Genomic DNA, 19,544 nt, shown 5'->3' with positions numbered 1-19,544 from the left:
GCCTCGCCCGGTCGCCCCGCCCTCCCGCCGCGGCAGGTTCCCATCCTCCCGGCGGACGGCTGCTCCCCGGTGGCGGCTGCTAGGCTCGGTCTGGATCCTCTGCCAGACTTTGTCCCCGGCATGTGTAGGTGAGATCCCTTGTTCGTTGGGGTTTTGTTTTTGTTTTTAAATTTCGAGGCCATTGTGGGGACCGGAGGAAGGGAAGCAGACAAAAAGCGGGAGCGTGCTCGATTTCTAAAAATCCTCAGTGCTATAGCTCTCATGGTTAATTAAGATGAATTCTCCAGGGCATCTGGGGAAAGAGAGGCTGCGCACGGGAGCCGTACTGCGCCCGCCCGCCGCCTCGGACGTCGGGAGATGCTCTGGCTGCAGTTGTGGTGCGCCTCTGGCTGGGAAGGAAAGGGGCAGGCTTAGCTGAGGGGGAATAAACCTGGCCTCCAGATCCTTTCCGCCCCTGGAAGGGACGCTGGGCGCTGAGAGGTGTGTGTGTGTGGGGGGGGGTAGGGTGGAGGAGGGGAGGATGCAGTTGCAGTTATCCACAGAACCAAGATAATAAATGATTTTAAAAATAAACTCGAGCCCACCTCCACCTCATCTCCCTTTCCCCGCCCAGGAATGAAGGGAAGAGACTATCTTTACCAGATTTGGGATCTAATCCATTTCAACCGGGCTGCATAAACTGATGAATCCGAGGGTGTGTGTTTCATGCAAGAACGCTAATGTAGGTGTGTGAGATCCTATCTTCTAGTTCATTCCTTATGTAGGGAAGCAAGCATTCTGAGGATGGGGGGGAATTTCTCATCCGCAGTTTGATGCCCAGTAGCGGTGAGTTATTATTCAGATTCTCCTCCATATTGTTCATCTAGCTTCATACTGTCAACCCACCAGAAAGAGCTTACACCTGGACTGGCCTAGGGAGACTTGGCCTAAGAATTTGGCAGATCTAGGGAATGTGGGTGGTGCTGTGGTCTTAACAATCCAGGGAAGATGCTATTTCTGTCTGCTGTCAAGAGTACTGTATTTTCCCCTACAAGGTATTAAAATGATGTAAAAGCAAACAAATGCCTTCATTCTTTTGTTGGGCCCACCCACCAGCTAGTTACTCACAAAGTGAATTAGAAATGGGTCTTGTTAAAAGTGGAATCAGACATCACTTCCTCTCTGATCTTCCTTCACCTTACCCTTCTCTGATCTCCTTTAAGAAATACTTGCCCTGGGGCACCTGGGTGGCTCAATCGGTTAAGCATCTGAGTCTGTTTCGGCTCAGGTCATGATCTCAGGGTTGTGGGCACGGAGCTTGCTTGCGGTTCTTTCTCTCCCTCTCCCTCTCCCCCTAACCGCCCCCCACCCTCCTGTGCTTTTTTCTCTCTCTTAAAAAAAAAAAGAAAGGAAAGAAAGAAAGAAAGAAAGAAAACTTGCCCATCTATTTTTGTTGATGACAGGTTCCAATCTATACTCATTAAAGAAAGGAAGACATCTCTTCCACCTTCTGCTTCCCATTTGCTAGATAAGAGCTTTGAGTCCAGTGATAAAGTATTTTTTTTTTTAACATGATGAGAAATAGTGACTCAGTTCTAAGGGCTTTCTTATTCCAGAAAATTCCGTGCTTTCTTGAGAGCAAAGAACACTCTAAGTTTCTTTTAAAGATACTTTTATCAAAGATATAATTTAATGTGGTTGTGATCTGGTCTAGACCTGTGGATTCACAGAGCTCTGCCAGGGTGGGTCAGTGTGGGCCTGGTTCTACTGTAGCCTTTGTATGGCAGCTGAGGACTGAGGGATTCTGCAGTCCTCCAGTGAAAAGATGACTGGGCTGGCTTTAAGCAGGTTTTGGCTGCTGAGTATGACAAAGAGCCATTCCTTGGCTGCAATGAAGTTACAGTCTGAACAGTCAGCAAGGCTCTTTCTCATAGTCCAGAGATTCTGTGATTCAGAGAGATGTTGGGGTCTCTTTGAGAGATCCCTTAAAATGAAAAGGCATGTGCTGTTTGCCCCGTCTCTCTTGCCTCAGTCAGGGTTTGAAAGTCTGCTAACCCCAAAAGCCTAGAGGTACGGCAACAGAGACTCCTTGTTTCTAGATTTTAATTCTGGTTCCTGGTTGAGTCATCACTTCATGAGGTATCCACGCCATGCTACGTTGATGTTCCTTTGGCCGAATCAAATGCTACCCTGCACTCTGCATCACCGCCCCCTTTGTCCCAGGGAAAAAGGCATCTCCTGGGCCAGGATCCTTCCACACTCCCACTCTGTCATACCCTATTAGCACAGACTCCCTTCATCTTCTGGGATGTTCTTGCTGCTCACCCAGCTTCCCACCCCTCCCCCACCCCATCTGCCTGGTAACTTCATTTTCTTCCTGCCTCAAAACAGCTGCTGGCTCATACTGACAGGGGCCTGTGAGATTCCCAACATTCAGCCTCACTGAATCTTGGTGCTAGAAGAATGTCAATGAGGCATCTAGCCACCCCGCACACCCCCCCACCTTGAAGTAAGAGCAGTTCGGAACTGAACCAGCTCACACAAACAATTCCATACCACATGCCAGGTGCTGTTCAAGGCATGGAGGATACAATACAGTGGACAGTACAGTTAGCTATCCTTGCCTTTTTTTTTTTAAGATTTTATTTATTTATTCAAGAGAGAGCACACGTGCGAGCATGAGCAGGGGGAGAGGCAGAGAGAGAAAGGGAGAAGCAGACTGCGGAGCAGGGAGCCCAACACGGGGCTCCGTCCCAGGCCCCTGCGATCATGACCTGAGCTGAAGGCAGACGCTGAACTGACTGAGTCACCGAGGCGCCCCTGTCCTTGCCTTTGTAGAGTTTTTATTCTAGCATGTAGGTATGACGGGAGTGGGAATAGGGCCACCCTTATTCCCTATAAACAAACAAAAGATCAGAGAGTGAAGATCCAATTTTACAGCTCTTAACAATATGGAGATGCTCAAGTTCCTTGTAACCCACTACCCTCGCTACCAGGAACTGTTTCCTCTGTAGACAAGCCAGATGCTTCTAGATGATGAACCAGGCTCAATGTGAGAGCCTTTCAGGACAGGTAGGTTGAGCAGTGACAAAGGAGATGCTGCTCACAGGACCATGAAGGAACAGGATGCAGTCTAACTCATAACCAATTCACAGCAACTGGCTAGAGGTTGGGAGTTTTAAGTTGCTGTTCCATCATTGCTCCAATCACTGACATCAGCCCGGGCCAAATTCCCTTCCACCTTTACATTGGTGAGACTGTCTTCCTGAGAGGGGCTAATGGTGATTTTCGGTGGTTAAAATGGTAAGCATTTTATTTCCTTGCTGGCGTAGGACATCTCATGGTGGTAAACCACAATGCTATTGGAAGAGTATGGCCACCTCAGATAGGTGATATGTGGCCCTTTGGGTGACAGATACACAAATGAGAGAATTGAAAGAGCTGTAAGGCAGGAGCAAGGCACAGTTCACTGTAGTAATAGTAACAGTAGTAAGTTAACTTGAAAATGATCATACTCTACCCTTCCAGCCCCAGTTCAGGTTCCTTGGAAGAGGGAGATGTGACCATATGGGTAAAGGTACAAAAAACAACTCTGGGGCACCTGGGTGGCTCAGACGGTTGGGCGTCTACCTTCGGCTCGGGTCGTGCTCCCGGGGTCCTGGGATTGAGTCCCACATCGGGCTCTCTGCTCCTTGGGAAGCCTGCTTCTCCCTCTGCCTCTGCCTCTCTCTCTCTGTGTCTCTCATGAATAAATAAATAAAATCTTAAAAAAAAAAAAACTCTGGGGGGAGTGGGGAATTAAAAAAAAAACAAAAACAAAACAAAAAACCCAAACCCCTGATTGTTCTGAAATCAATGGCACAGGGCACCATATGATCACACCTGATGCAAAGGATGCTGGGAAATGTTATCTTTAGGAAGGAAGTCATGTGACCAGCAGAACCCTCCATTATTGGAGGAGAAAATAGATACAATTATACCATAATAGGGTTTATTAAGCATAGAGGAACTTTTTAATGCCTCTCTCTTTTTTTTAAGATTAAAAAAATTGTTTTAAGTAATCTCTCTATACCCAATGTTGGGCTCGAACTTACAGCCCTGAGATTAAGAGTCACACGCTCCATCCACTGAGCCAGCCAGGCACCCCGTAATGTCTCTATATTAAGCTTCCCTTCAGCCTCAGTCTTTGACAAAATCAGGCTAATCTTTAATTGCTACCAGTTCAAATTTCCCCCCCAACCCAAATCATTAATCCAGTTACTTAAAAATTTGTTTATTGGACATCTGTGTGTTGGCTTACTTATATGGTAGCATTTCCTAGACCTGAGAGTCGAGTAGAGGAGATAGAAGATAAACAAGCAAAATAAGAAATAGAACTTGGGACACCTGGGTGGCTCCGTTGGTTAAGCATCTGCCTTCAGCTAGGGTCATGGTCCTGGGGTCCCAGGATCGAGTCCCCATGTCGGGCTCCCTGCTCAGCAGGGAGTCTGCTTGTCCCTCTCCCTCTGCTCCTCCCCCTGCTTGTGCTCTCTTGCTTGTGCACTCTCTCAAATAAATAAATAAAATCTTAAAGAAAAAAAATAGAACTTAATTACAGATGTTGATAAGTCTTGTACAGGAAACAGGCTGTTGTGATAATCATGAAAGGCAGGGCAGGGAGCCTATTTTAGGTTTGGTGTCAGGAAAGCTTTGGAGGAGCTGACAAATGAACAGAGCCTTGGGAAATACCAAGGAGATGGCCATGTGACAGAGCGAGATTGTGGAGACCAGGCAAGGCAGACGGTATTTAAGGCCTCAAGTGGGAAAACGTTTAGTGCTCCTGAGGAATGTGTAGGCAGCCAGTGTGGTTGTAGCATAGGAGGTATATATGAAGGAGGTGGTATATTGCATAGCATGGCAGGGTGGAGAGGGGCCACATCAGGTAGGTCTTTGGGCCATATGAAAAAGTTTGGATTTTGTTTTATAACAATGAGGAGTCACTAGAGGTTTTAAGCAGAAAACGGCATGAGTTTATTTATGTTTTCAAAAGATCTTTCTTACTGCTGAGTGGAGAATTGATTGGAAGACAGCAGGAGGAGAAGCCAGAAGACAAGGAGCAATTTTTTAGAACCACACATAAGAAAGGATGACTTTGGGGTATCTGGGTGGCTCAGTTGGTTAAGCATCCACTCTTGATTTCGGCTCAGGTCATGATCTCAGGGCCCTGGGATCCAGCCCTGCATTGAGTCCTACGTCGGGCTCTGCACACCAGGCATGAGCTCTCTCTCTCTCTCTCTCTCTCAAATAAACAAATAAAATCTTTTAAAAAGAGAGAGAGAGAAAGAAAAAAAGGGGAAGAAAGAGAAAGAAAGAAAGAAAAAGAAAAAGAAAGAAAGAAAGAAAGGAGGAAGGGAAGGAAGAAAGGAAGGAAGGAAGGAAATCCTCTTAGATAAGAATGATAGCCATAGAGGTGGGAAAAAGTGGATGAATTTAAGAAGTATCTGGAGAATTTCCTTCAAGAGTGGCTTAAAACCAGTTATTTTATGCATAAGAGTCTAAGCATGTTCTTTAAAACCTATTTTTCCCCCTAGGATGACCAAGAATTTGGAGTTAGTGATTAGTTGAAGTTAGTGTCCTGCTGTATCATGTTTGTTAATAATTTTCAGAGGGCAGCAGAAGTGGAGGGTGGGTGAGACCTAACTTCCAGAGAAAAGAGCAAAGTCCTCTCTCTTCTCTTAACTCTACTGATTAAAACCTTGGAAACTGGGGAAATTTGTTTTACTCTCTCTTTTATGGAATCTAAAAGGAAGGAGAAATGTTCAGAACCTGCTTCTCAGATCAGATATTGACAGCATAATAAAGTGTGTGAAGATGGGGAAGATAATTAAGCCTTCCTTTCTTAACAGTTATATCCTATTTCTTTTTTTTTTTTAAGATTTTATTTATTTGAGAGAGAGAGTGTGCATGAGCCGGGGGAGGGGCAGAGGGAGAGGAACAAGCAGACTCCACGCTGAGCCAGGAGCCCAACAGCCAATTGGATCTCACGACTCTTGAGATCACAACCTGAGCTGGAATCAAGAGTCAGATGCTCAACCAACTGAGCCACCTAGGTGCCCCCATTTATATCCTATTTCTGATTAGGCACTTTCCCTTCCCCTCCGTCCTATCAGGTCAGCAAGGACATATTGAGTGTCTGCCACATGTCTAGCCATGGGGTCTTTCCATTGGAGGTGAAGAAGAAGAAGACAGGTCCTGATTTCTAAAACTGTATAATCTCCCTGGGAAGATGAATGAAAAATAATGAAGCCATTCATACTCAATACCAGATGATATGAAATGCTGCATAATTAGCACTGAGAGAGCATAGTACAGATGACAAATGCTACTGAAATACAGAGTAGAAGGCAAAAGAAAGGGATTGGAAAGTAATATTTATGAGGTATCAATCCATCGTACACATTTTGTACTTGAACACTCATTCCATTCTCCCCACTCTTCTGCAGCATTAGGACTGGGGTGGGGACAGATGGGTGGGCTGGAGTAGTCACAGAAGGGGACACGAATGAGTGAGTCTGTCTTGGGCCAGGCTTGAAACAGGTGGAGAAGAGTGAAGAAGGTGATGGAACCAACATAACTCGTCAGCACATATACTTAATGTTGGTTCCATCACCATCTTCATGTGTGTTGACTAGTCATGTTCTGGGGAAGAGGAAAACTTGCTCCTGAACCCTAGCAGCGGCATGAATGGGGAGAGCCTCAACTCCAGACAGACCCTTTTAGATAGAGTTTAGTCAGTCATGACAAGATAGTGATGATTACTGGACAACATAAAGATGATGTTTTATTTTGTTAATCACCGTTTAACACGTTTGAGGAAGAATTCTGAAATGGAAGGTGAGAAACCAGCTTGGAGGAAGTAGTATTAGAGGCAAATGGGGGTAGTAGAAATTCAAGTGAAGACATTTAAGGAAGAGATTTCATGGGAATGAGTGGCAGGACTTAGAAATTGATTACTATTAGAAACATAGGAATCTATCCCTAACATGGGAAATGGGTTCATTGAAGACAACTCTAAGGGTTTAAGTATAGAATCTTGGGTAAATGCTGACAGACAGCATGGCACCATGAATAGAACATGGGCTTTGAAATGAGCAAACCTGGGTGTAAGTCCCAGCCCCACTACTACGTAACCTTGAGCAAATTGCTCCTCTAGATGGTAATAATAATTGTACCTACTTCATTGGTTTGATGAAAAAAAAAAAAAGGGCGCCTGGGTGGCTCAGATGGTTAAGCGTCTGCCTTTGGCTCAGGTCATGATCCCAGGGTCCTGGGATCGAGTCCCACATCGGGCTCCCTGCTCCTTGGGAGCCTGCTTCTCCCTCTGCTTCTCTCTCTCTCTCTCTCCCTCTGTCTCTCATGAATAAATAAATAAAAAATCTTAAAAAAAAGACAATTAAACAATATGATTACTGTAAAGCCCTTAGAACAGCACCTGACACATAGTAACCATCCAATAAGTTTTAGTTGTTACTAATTTTAGGTCCAAATGTCCTCATTTGTAAGATACTATTTGTTTCTTTTTATGATTTTATTTATTTATTTGACAGAGAGAGACAACGAGAGAGGGAACACAAGCAGGGGGAGTGGGAGAGGGAGAAGCAGGCTTCCCGCCGAGCAGGGAGCCCGATGTGGGGCTCGATCCCAAGACCCCGGGATCATGACCTGAGCCGAAGGCAGATGTTTAATGACTGAGCCACACCCAGGTGCCCCAATACCTTCTGTTTCTTAAAATTGCTGTGCCTAGGACAGTTGTACAGTATCTGGCACCTAGTATTGTCCAAAAAAGTATTAGAATGTAATGAAATGGGAAAACCATGTATAAGCAATTAACACAGAGACTAACAAATGATGTTGTCAACAAATGTTATCTTTTATGAGAATAGGCACAACATAAATGTTATAGGGTTTCCTTCTCCATCCCTTTCTCCTTTCCCTTCCCCCTTTCCCTGTCCTCTTGCTAACACTAAGAGGTTAAGTCAGCTAGAAATAAAGATGATGAGTTTGGTTCGAACATGCATAGCCAGAAATGATGAGATATTTAGGTGGAGAATATCTACTAGGCTGCTGGAAATCCATCTGGATGATACATTAATTCTTGACATCTATATTTGGGCATTCTTGGCATAGAGGTGTCCTGCAGAGGTAGGCAGGAAGGCTGCATATTTCAACAGGAGGAAGAGAATGTATTACTGAGAATAGAGGGCAATCAGCTGAGAATTGAGTCTCCAAAGCACTGGCTATTATGGGTGGAGGAGACAGACGAAGGAATAAAGGAGGCAAAAGGAGGATTTGAGGTAGCAAGAGAATGAAGGTAGAAAGTCAAAGGAGGTAAGGGAAGGTTCAAGAAAGACCTGGAAATAAGCAGAATTAGGGCTGTGGTATGGATAAGGAGAATAAGCATGGTAAAATCGTCACTATGGTCACACTGGTAACTTTCAAGGTTGTATTATTCCACACAGAAAAGAGTGACTCTATCACCAAAGGAAAGAGGAATGAGGTTGAAACAGCAAAAACCGAAAACAAACAAACAACAACAAAACCAAGCCCCACACCCAAAAAAACCCACACAAAACAAAAACCCATCAGCTGGCTACTGCAGCCACCACTAATCTTGGAGGGAAAATTCTGGGCTTTTGAAGTTATGCACTTTAGGCTTAAATTCAGGTTCTCTCACTTCTTTATTTAATAGTGGGCTTGTTGAGATGTGCAAATGAGGTAACGTACAAAAAATTTAGCTTACAGCCTGGCACATAAGACTTGATAAATGCTCATTTCCTGGCCTATTCCTTATCTTTTCACGTGACTTACCCGTGTGCATGTGGGGTGTGTGTCTGTGTGGTGTGTGTGTTAGAAAGGGGTTCGTTCGGGAGAAGGGAGAAAAAGATGGTAAAGGGAACAAGACATTGAGAGGATGAACTGATAATGACTGGATGTAGACTATTTGATGGAGAAGCTTAGTTATGAAACAAAGAGAGAAACAGGACATCGGATAGAATAAGTGGCAAGTAAAGCTAGTTTTCCACCTGGGGTCTTCTGGGTTTATTGGCAGGCAGAAAGGAATCAGCAAAGGGGGAGAAGTTGGAGATATTAGAAAGGGAGGAGATAAAGGCTGAAGAAGATAGAGGATCAAGAGTACAGTTGAGGGGCACCTGGCTGGCTCAGTCAGAAGAGCACATGACTCTTGATCTTGGGGTTGTGAGTTTGAGCCCCACATTGGGTGTAGAGATTACTCAAAAACTAAATAAATAAACTTAAAAAAAGAAGTACAGTTGAAGTGGTCAAGAAAAATATCTGCTCCCAGATCGCTCACTCTGAGGGAAACCAGACACTGTTGTGAGGATACTCAAACAGCCCACAGCACAGAGAGGCCTGCAGAGGGAGGAACTGAGTCAGCACCATGCAAATGTGCCATCTTGGAAGCAGATCCTCTGATCCCATCCAAGCCTTCAGATGAGTGCTGCCCTGCCATCTTCAGGGACCTTGAGACAGAACATCCAACTAAGGCACTCTCACATTTTCTGACCCAGAAAAACTATTCACAGGGGAGCCACAAAGTTTTTAAGAAAATGATATTGACAGAATACCTAAAGAGTTCAGAGACTGTCCAAAAGAAAAAAGGCCTTTGGACTCCCAAATTCTGTAGGTGGGAAGCAGACTCAGAAGACTACTGCCCACCCAGCTAAGACACTCCTAGATTACTGACAGAACTGTGTAGGATAATAGTTGGTTATTTTTTTAGACCTCTAAACTTGGGGTAATTTGTTACAGGACAATAGATTGTTCTGAGACACAGCTGATCTCATTTCAGCCTCATGGCAAATAGAATAAAAAAGTTCCCACAAATTTAGGAAAAGACTGTTCTAAAGCCATAACAAGTAGTCACCAGAAGCAGTTTTAAACCTGTTTGATCAACAACTGTCTGTGTGAATATGCTTTTGAATGCCCACTCATCAGTGGAAGCCCCTGGCTTCTGACAGGCAAATTTACTGACCTGATTGACTTTTAGAAATGAGAGATGGACTCTAATGGGCTGGTTTCCAAAACATCTCCATTGAGGGAAATTGTTGTTGATCAATTGAACAAGTTCAAAACTGGCTCTGATGGCTATCTTTTACCAGAGCTACCAAACAAACCAACTTTAAGTTTGTCGGGCCATTTTGTACTCTCAAATCATGGGGGTTTTGTTGTTGTTGTTGTTTGGTTTTTGTTTTGTAAGTAAGCTCTACACCCAACGTGGGGCTCTGAGCCACCCAGGAGCCCCTCAAATCATGTTTTGAGGTGAATCAGGGACAGTTACCTATTTCGTAAGTAGACACTGGCTGTATACCTGTCTAAAAATAGCTGTGCCCGGAAGCAGGGAATAGACCCCTAAGGTGAATTACCAGGAGCTCACCAACTCTTTATACTTAATGCTTCCTCTAAAGGATTTTAATGGGGTTTCCAAGGGTCATCTCCATCCTTGCTTACAGATAGAATTGTTCCTCCCACCACCCCATCAGCTGACAAGATAGTCATGTTTCTCTTTACATCCCCAAGAGACGCCAGTGCTTCTCTTGACTCCTGTTTTCTGTGTTCTGTTCTAGGGCTCCAGAAACTCTTACTATTATCTAACACCGGTCTGTTGTAGCCACCCAAAACTGAAGAGTTAGAACACCACACATTATTCTGTTTGCAAAAGCCCATTAACAGTGATTATTACTCCATGCATGCATGATGAACCATAGATGAGTCCAAAGAGACAAAGGGAAGATCAGCTTTTATTAAGTTTTGGGAAGAAATTGGGGAGGGTTGTTTTGAACAAAAGTTCATTGTAAAACAAAGAGTTCGAGGCTGTGGCTGGTTCACATTGGCTGCAAGCAGTGGTTAGTGATTGTTGCTGGGGCAGGGAAGACTCATCCTTCCTTTTCATAAAAGCAGGCGATGAAATTCCTATGTGAAAAATGGCCTTAAGATAATTTTCAAGAGGGGTACCTGGCTGGCTCAGCTGGTAGAGCATGAGACTCTTGATGCTGGGGTTGTGAGTTCAGGCCCTGATGGGTGTAGAGATTACTTAAATAAATAAAACTTAAAAAAAAAGATAACTGTCAAGATAATTCTTACCTTTCTCTTTCTGCCAGTTGTGCAGGCTGCAAGGAGTGGTAGATGCCTGAGAGCTCCCCTGCCTGGGCTTCCTGACTCTATTTTAAATGAAACCTCTTTGGTTTATTTTCACACTCTCAAGCTCTGGTGTTTGTACCCTTAGAGTAGATATAAAGTGGTGCGTTCAGAGATCACTTGCATCATAGAATTACCTTGATATGACTTACCAAGTATCATTTTTACTAGAGGATTTGCAGCAGGGAAAACATTTTATATTAAATACAGACTCTTAGAAAGTATAATTCAAAATTCACATACATTTTTAACAACAAAACTCAAACCTTAGGGAGAGCCACACACAGCCTATCTTTCTAGTCCTTTCTGGCTGGATGGCTACTCTTCTGTCCTGGGGCTACTTTGGTAGGAGAGTACCGTCTGAGCTTATAGACACCCTTACGGCAAAATTAAACACTCCCTAAGGCAAACTCAGTATTCTAATGGTTGAGTTCCATATTCTGGCTTCTCTTCAGATTCCTCAAATCTTTCTAATGGTTGAGTTCCTTGAGTCCTGACTCAATTTATCTTGGAAAGCCTTTGTGCTCTGGATCTTTCTGTTCTTAGACACATCACCTAAAGGCTCTTACATAAGATTGTGAAGATAATGAGGCTCCTTCTTTTCAAACAGCCTCCCCTGCCCCAGGCAAAGTCAGGCTGTGAGGACTTCCTATAGCCTTCCAGTTCTACCTGTGGACATATTCACTTCTGTCAGTCAACACCTTCTTTATTCCAGTCTGTGTGCCCAGGACACAAAGGTGATTGAGACTAAGTACCTGCAATCCAGTGGAGAGGCATATAAGAAAATTAACAACTATAGATGACGAAGAAGAACTTGGGCAAAGGGTAGTGGAGCAGAGCTACTTGCTGAGAAGGTAGCTCAGCCTTTGGGGTGAAAAGTCATTCCGTTGGTATTAAGTTGCATCCAAATTTTAGAAACACTGAGATGAGGAAAAAAGAATGTGTTTTGGCATTTGAAGAAATATGATATAGAGTTGGCCCTGTCACATGATAATATCAAAGATGCATAATTTTAAGACATGAGATTTGCTTCAAATCGAGTGGCATTTAGAGCCTTGTTAGATTTTTTGTTTTATTTTTGCCCCCTTGCTTGGGCCAGCCCACTGGACATTAGGACCATTTAAGACAAATGAGAGGAGAAGCCTCACTATTGGGGATACGGAGAAATCAAAGAGTATGCACGTGGGATTGAAAGAAAGGAAATACTCAGAGACCACTGAAAGACAATGAGGAATTGGAAATTGAGAATAAAAGTAACAGAAAGCTGGCAACCTGGAGTCACTGGAGAGTGGCCAGTATCCAGGATCCTGGGGTGGCAGGGCTGTGAGTAGAATCTAGCAATGCACAATTGTAAATACAGTTATTTGTGAATGGGGAATGTATTAGGTAAATAGTCAGAAATTTTTCATACTAATAGAAGCTGTCACTGCAGTCATTACAGAAAGATATTTTCCCAGTATTATTTCCAATAATAATGGATAATAACAGGGCCACTTGCCTCCTCTACCAAGTTTGTTTGGGTTTGTTAAAAGTGCATGAGAGTATTCTGGCTAATAAATGAAGAAGAAATGAGAGAATTGGAATATCACCATTTTGCAACTCCTGATGAATTAATGGATCTAGCCAATGATTATCAATGGCTACTAATTTCACAAAAAAAATGGCCCAGTTGGCATTAGGTGTCTTCAGATGCAAGTACAAAACGCCCTCTATAACATTGTCTGGCCAAAACAACCAACCCAAAACATTCCAACATGAATCCAATCAAGCCTATTTAGCTACCAATTTACAGGAAATACATGGTTCCGAGGAACACCCTATGGGAATGCAGTCAGCAAAATCTAGGCTGTGTGAATCTGCAAGGTAAATAACCAACTTTGTTTAACAAAGAAACTGGAAGGAAAATATTTGGAGGGAGAGCATATAGACCTGTCCAATAGAGTAGTCAGTAGGCACGTGTGGCTATTTTTAAATTGGCTAGAATTCAATTTTTTTCAAAAAAGCATTTCCTCAGTTGTACTAGCATCATGTGAGGTGCAATGCAGAAATTCTATTGGACAAAACTATCGTACACAAACAGGCATAGGTAGGGTCTGTGTGCATCGCATAGATCTTATTGAGATCCTAATTCCAGAAAATAGACTTTAAACTGTTAAACAAACAAGGAAATTTGAACTGACCGGATATTTGATGATATTAAATAATTGTTTTAAAAAACAATGAGGTGTGATGATGATACTCTGGTTATGTCTTTTTTTTTTTTAAGACTCCTTATATGGAAGAGGTACATACTGAAATAGATGAAATGGTGTCTGAGATTTGCCTTTAAATAAATTGGCTATGAATATTTTGATTATTGTTGAAACTGGGTGATAGGGACAATGAGGGGTCCTTAAAATTGTTCTCTGTCTTTTGTACAGGTTTGCCTCTTTCCATAATAAAAATGTTCTCCATTTAGTATGTTTGAAACTGTCCATAATAACATACTTTTGAGTTTTTGTTTTTGTTTGTTGTTGTTGTTGTTTAAAAAAGCATATGAGGGGCGCCTGGGTGGCTCAGATGGTTAAGTGTCTGCCTTCGGCTCAGGTCATGATCCCAGGGTCCTAGGATCGAGTCCCGCATCCGGCTCCCTGCTCCTTGGGAGCCTGCTTCTCCCTCCCCTTCTCTCTCTCTCTCTCTCTCTCTCTCTCTCCCCCTCTGTCTCTCATGAATAAATAAAATCTTTAAAAAAAAAAAAAAAGCATATGAGCAGGGTACCTGGCAGGCTCTGCTGGTGGAGCATGAGACTCTTGATCTCAGGGTTGTGAGTTTGAGTCCCATTTGGGTGTGGAGATTCCTTACAAATAAAATCTTTTTAAAAATAAAAATAGAAAGCATCCGAGCAACTAGCTGCCTAAATATGACTAGCTGGGTATTTGCTAATTTTCCCCTCCTCAGTAGCAGCACTGAAAGCATTTCTCTCCTCTTAATGGTTCAATGCACCCAAAACACAGGCCAATCACGTCTTTAAAAAATGTTATGTAGACTCTCCTCTCTCCCCACCTCTCTTCACCTGGAGAACAGAAAGAGGAGAGAGAATCTTAAGAGTGGAAAAGTGTGCATCCTCTCCACTGGTCTCCCCACATGTGATAGGACAGATCCCTGGAATTTTCTGGGATCTTGGGCTAACAAGAAGCCAGGAGACATGTTATTCATAGAATACCATGGTAGACACGATTGGTGACATTGTGCCGTCTTCGGGGAGCTTAACGAAAGTTTCATTCATCCTTTTGAGTATGGTCGTAATGCAGGACTTGACAGCCAGTTGCCTGGAATACTGGCCCTAGCCATGCAAACTGTCATGTTTCATGGGAGTGAGAATAGTTCTTAAGTCCCATTTATCTATAGGTCTTCCTCACGCAACTTCCTCATACTCAATATCTCCCAGCTAAACTGATGGGTTTTGCATAATATTGTAAGTTTGCATAAATGACAAAAATATTGCAACACAAAGTTTTATTCACAACAATCCAATCTTGTCAGCGTATTTCCACAGCACTCCCAAAATACAGTGTTATGAGAAGTAAAGGGAGGAGAAGCCTTTGGCCAAGTTGAGAATCATTTCCCAGACCCCTTTCCATCTCATCCTATTTCCTTTCTTTCTTTCTTTCTTTTTTTTTTTAATATTTTATTGATTTATTTGAGAGAGACAGAGGTAGTGAGAGAGAGCACGAGCCGGAAGGAGGGGGGGACGTGGGCTCCCCGCTGAGCAAGGAGCCCGATGTGGGGCTCGATCCCAGGACCCTGGGAGCATGACCTGAGCTGAAGGCACACGCTTAACCATCTGAGCCACCCAGGTGTCCTCCTATTTCCTTTCCATTGATGGCTTTGCTTTCCTATCTTTCCTGTGGAACTCAAGTGATGGAACATCTTTGCATAGCCCCATCCAGGAAGAAGCTCTGTGATGTGTGGATGGTGAGTTTGCCGAAGCAGGTCAGACTCTTCACAAGGAGTAACTAGAGTGAGGAAGCAGGATGGAAGAGCTCGCGCCAGTAGAAGGCGAGGGCCAGCTCCCAAGCCCCCACCACCAGGGCTCTCTGAGGAAGGCTGTGGCTGCTGCCTTGGCCCTGGATGGGGAATCCACAATGGGTCGCAGGAAAAAGAAGAGGAAAGAGTCCCGCCCCGAATCTATCATCATATACCGGTCAGAAAATGAGAAACTGGATGAGGAGCCCGGGGAATATGAAGGTGGAGACCAGCCTAAAGAAGAGGAGGGGGATGATTTCTTAGACTATCCTGCAGACGATGGTAAGTTTCTGGGGCCACTTACTTAAGGCCACAGGAAGGAATGAGGATTCTCCAGAAGACAGACAGGGATTTGCTCACTGACCTACTTCGTCTTGTTGATAACATTTCTTTTTGCAGTGTTACAGTCTTCATTCAACAAATGGGCAGTATTTATGAAGCGTTGACTGTGTTCTCTTCGCAGTGATGTGGAAGAGATCTCTGTCCTTTCTGAACTAGTGTAATAGAAGAGACCGATTTATACACAGAAATTAGTAATACAAGCAGACTATGCTTATTATTTAGTTATTTTTAAGACTGCTAATTATTTAATACACATAAGATAGAGAAGCTAATAGTTGACTTTTATAATAATCAGGAACATGCAAATTACATGTGAGTTACAATATTCCTTTACATGTAGGTTGGCCAAAAATTGAGAAAACTATGATAACATCAATGTGAGAAAATAGATGTACTGTCAGTATACCTCAAGTGGAAATGGGATCTGTTTTACCCGCTTTGTAGGGACATTTATCAATATTTATTAAATTCAAACTGCATATCTTATGTTCTAGAAATTCTCAGTATCTACCCCATGAAACTTATGCCCATGGGCATAAGGATGCATGTATAAGAATGTCTGTTGCCCCTAACAAAGCCGTCGAGTGTCCGGATTAAGCATCACCGTGCAGCAACAGATGGAAAGCAGAGAGACAGGGATGAGCAGGGAAGGGGAGTGCAGTGCACATCAGTAGGATACACACGCAGCACAATCTTCACACATACTAATGGATACTCATGCACTTATAAACTAGAAATAAGATCATTATAAAGTGGAGTCTATGGCAAAGTTCCTCACACCCCTCCGTATTACAGAGATCGTGTCGAGTTTGAGGTCCAGGAAAGTGGAGAGAGAACTTGAAAAGCAAGTTAACCTGCTTTGCAATTTTTTCAGAGTCCACATGTGTGGAGTAAGAGTTCCCTGGGGGAGTAGTAATGTCAGGAATCAGCTTCCTGAGGGAGATCCATCCACTCCATCCCCGAGTCATGGACTCCGGGACTGTGCTGGGTGCTATAAAAACAGGAACTGTGGTATTCAGCCTCTAGCTCAGGTGGTGACACTGTGATGAAATGTCCACTCTTCTGACCTTAACGTCACCTCCTTGATGCCCTGCAGGGATATGGAACATGCCTTTGGACAGCCGCTATGTCACATTAACTGGGACCATCACACGAGGGAAGAAAAAGGGCCAGATGGTGGACATCCATGTCACACTGACGGAGAAGGAGCTGCAAGAGTTGACCAAGCCTAAAGGGTCATCAAGGGAGATAACCCCTGAAGACAGAAAGGCCTGCCAAATGGGAGCAGACCGTGGGCCCCATGTGGTCCTCTGGACGCTGGTCTGTCTGCCTGTGGTCTTTATCCTCTCTTTTGTTGTCTCTTTCTACTATGGCACTATCACCTGGTACAACATCTTCCTTGTGTACAATGAGGAGAGGACCTTCTGGCACAAGATCTCATGTTGCCCCTGCCTCATTCTCTTCTATCCAGTGCTCATCATGGCCATGGCCTCTTCCCTGGGTCTCTATGCTGCCGTGGTCCAGCTCTCATGGTCCTGGGGAGCATGGTGGCAAGCTGCCCGGGACATGGAGAAAGGCTTCTGTGGCTGGCTCTGCAGCAAGCTAGGTCTGGAGGACTGTTCTCCCTATAGCATTGTAGAGTTGCTTGAATCTGACAATATCTCAGGCAATCTCTCCAACAAGGACCCCACCCAGGAAGCAGAAACTTCCACTGTCTAAATGTCCAACAACTTATGTCCTTCTCTGGTCCCAGGAGCCTATATATCGTCTTCCAATTCCAGAAGATTGTTTCTTTAAATTAAACCCCTACCCCTCTCAGTTCTGGAAAACTCTAGCCCACACTGTTCTGTTCTACCATCTTGGCAGTTCCAGGAGGGCAGGGAACGGAAAAGCAATTTGTGCCAAAGCAGTCTATCCACTGATGAATTCTTCTCATTACCTGTCCTAAAATGACCATTTATCTGGGACAGGGAGCTCAGTTGTGTGTAAGTTCTGGAGCTTGAAGATGTTACTGGTGCCTGGAACCCAGGGGAGGATGTGACTAAATGTGACCTGGAGAAAAAGGAGGCTCAAGGGAGACCAAGTTCACCAAAAAGATAGTAAGTAGGATGGAGAGAAACACTTAAGAGACAGGGCTACCACAGTGCAGCAGAATGTAAAGATTTGTGTGTATCACTTAGATTTTGGTTTAGTGGCATATAATTCAAGTCCTAAATATCAGTGACTTAAACAAGATAGAAGTTTCTTTCTTTCTTGTACAGAAGAAGTCCAGAGGCAGACCATCAGGGGACCTGATGGAGTCATCCAAACCCCAGGCTTTATTCCCCTACCATTAGTAGGATATAGCCTTCTTTGTCCTTATCCTCAGTGCTGACTACATCTCCAGCCATCACATCCACGGTTCTTGCAGAATAGAGGAAGTGCACCTCTTCCCTGTTTAAGGAGACTTCCCAGAAGTCTCACTCAACACTTCCTGTATTTCATTGGCTAGGCCTTTGTCACATGACCTCACAAGGAAAAGAGGCTGGGAAATGTAGTCTTTTGGTTAGGTAGCAATAGTCTAGGTTAAATATTTGGGTTCTGCTAATTTAAGCAAAAAGAGAAACATGGCTATTTTGGTAGGCATAAAAGAATCTCAGCTTCATTCATGGTAATTATTTAAATATATTCAGATCCCAAACTGCTAATACAATTTTATTTATTTATTTATTTAGGACCAAATGTTACACAGAGAATTTATACATAGATACTAGTTACATATACTATGTATATGCTATAAATAGATATTAGCAGTTCATGTACTTTGCAATTAGTCTGTAATGTCATGTGGTTTCAGGGTTTTTAGAAACGGAAGAGTGAAGAGCTGAATACAATTAGTAGCGTAACTTTTTTCCTGGTAGTGAAGGCAGGATTGGGTAGTGATATTTAATCTAATCTACGTATTAAAGACTGTGTAGGGAGGGATTGCAAACAACCCCCACCAGGGATCAGTAGCCCTAAGCACATAGAACACAGGGTTAGCTTTCTGTTGTTTGGCAAGACCTCACAGCCTCACCCACTAGGACCTTACTGGAGTTTAAGGAACAGTATCTTGTCTGTGCTGTGAAATTGTGTCTTCCTGGCCACTAGGGGGCGTATACCAGATGAATCCAGGTTAATAGAATCTGACCTTTTTTTTCTTTTTTTTTTTTTAAAGATTTTATTTATTTATTTGAGAGAGAGAATGAGATAGAGAGAGAGCATGAGAGGGGAGAGGGTCAGAGGGAGAAGCAGACTCCCTGCCGAGCAGGGAGCCCGAAGCGGGACCCGATCCCGGGACTCCAGGATCATGACCCAAGCCGAAGGCAGTCGCTTAACCAACTGAGCCACCCAGGCGCCCTGACCTTTTTTTTTTCTTTATAAATTTCTTCCTGAGGGTGTCTTTCTCATGTCAAGAAATTGAATCCCAAGAGATCAAGCAGATTTTGGAGGTTTGGGTCCTTGCAAGAACAGCTGGTGCCCATTTCTTGTTCATGTCTCAGGAAGAATCTGTTAAGAACTGCTGTGAATCAAACCAGATGGGTCAGTAGTGCTCTCCCACAGAAGGCCAAGGACATTTGCTTAAAGTATGGTGAACGCCACTTTCAGAAGAACCCCCTTTAAAAACAACAACAACAAAAACTAGTATTAGTTTCACACAAAACAAAACTCTGCCCAGCATTTTTGAAAGTAAACTTGGTGCTCTCTGGTGCTTTTGCAGAAATGTAAACAATTGAAATGAAGATAAAGACAATAAAAATAAAATCAAATTAATTTTGTTCACATGGTCTTTGAATTTCTCCAAAATTGCTTTGAATGCTACCATTTCCAGAAAAAGGATGAGCATGATGGCTGTCCTATATATGTATAATGAGCTTAATATGGATCCTTATGTCTTGACTCTTTCCACGTACCACTAATTTATGGGGATTCCATTTAGGTGGACTGTTTTCCACAGATCACATATTTAGCTAAGCCTACATGAGGAAGTTGCAACTGCATTTGTC

The 19,544-nt window shown here is 43.5% G+C and overlaps 1 protein-coding gene across 3 annotated transcripts; it reads left to right on the top strand.

Moving 5' to 3' along the window:
* Window positions 1–15: 15 nt before the first annotated feature.
* TMEM169 (transmembrane protein 169) lies at window positions 16–19,291 on the top strand. 3 transcript variants are annotated; one of them, XM_073878935.1, is made up of 3 exons: window positions 16–124; window positions 15,092–15,459; window positions 16,616–19,291. In XM_073878935.1, exons 2-3 carry the CDS (start codon window positions 15,186–15,188, stop codon window positions 17,236–17,238), a joined length of 897 nt encoding a protein of 298 aa, XP_073735036.1. In that variant the 5' UTR covers window positions 16–124; window positions 15,092–15,185; the 3' UTR covers window positions 17,239–19,291. The 3 variants fall into 3 exon arrangements, with proteins under 3 accessions (XP_073735036.1, XP_073735035.1, XP_025742810.1); XM_073878934.1 differs by having other exon boundaries at window positions 57–128; XM_025887025.2 differs by having other exon boundaries at window positions 58–128; window positions 15,071–15,459.
* Window positions 19,292–19,544: the final 253 nt, after the last annotated feature.

This window comes from Callorhinus ursinus, unplaced genomic scaffold, assembly GCF_003265705.2.
Source record: "Callorhinus ursinus isolate GAN/ISIS: 27379988/994484 unplaced genomic scaffold, GSC_fseal_2.0 scaffold2, whole genome shotgun sequence".
Taxonomy (NCBI): domain Eukaryota; kingdom Metazoa; phylum Chordata; class Mammalia; order Carnivora; family Otariidae; genus Callorhinus; species Callorhinus ursinus.
The sequence above is the reverse complement of the archived record's forward strand: the minus strand, read 5'-3'. Positions and strand labels throughout refer to the sequence as shown.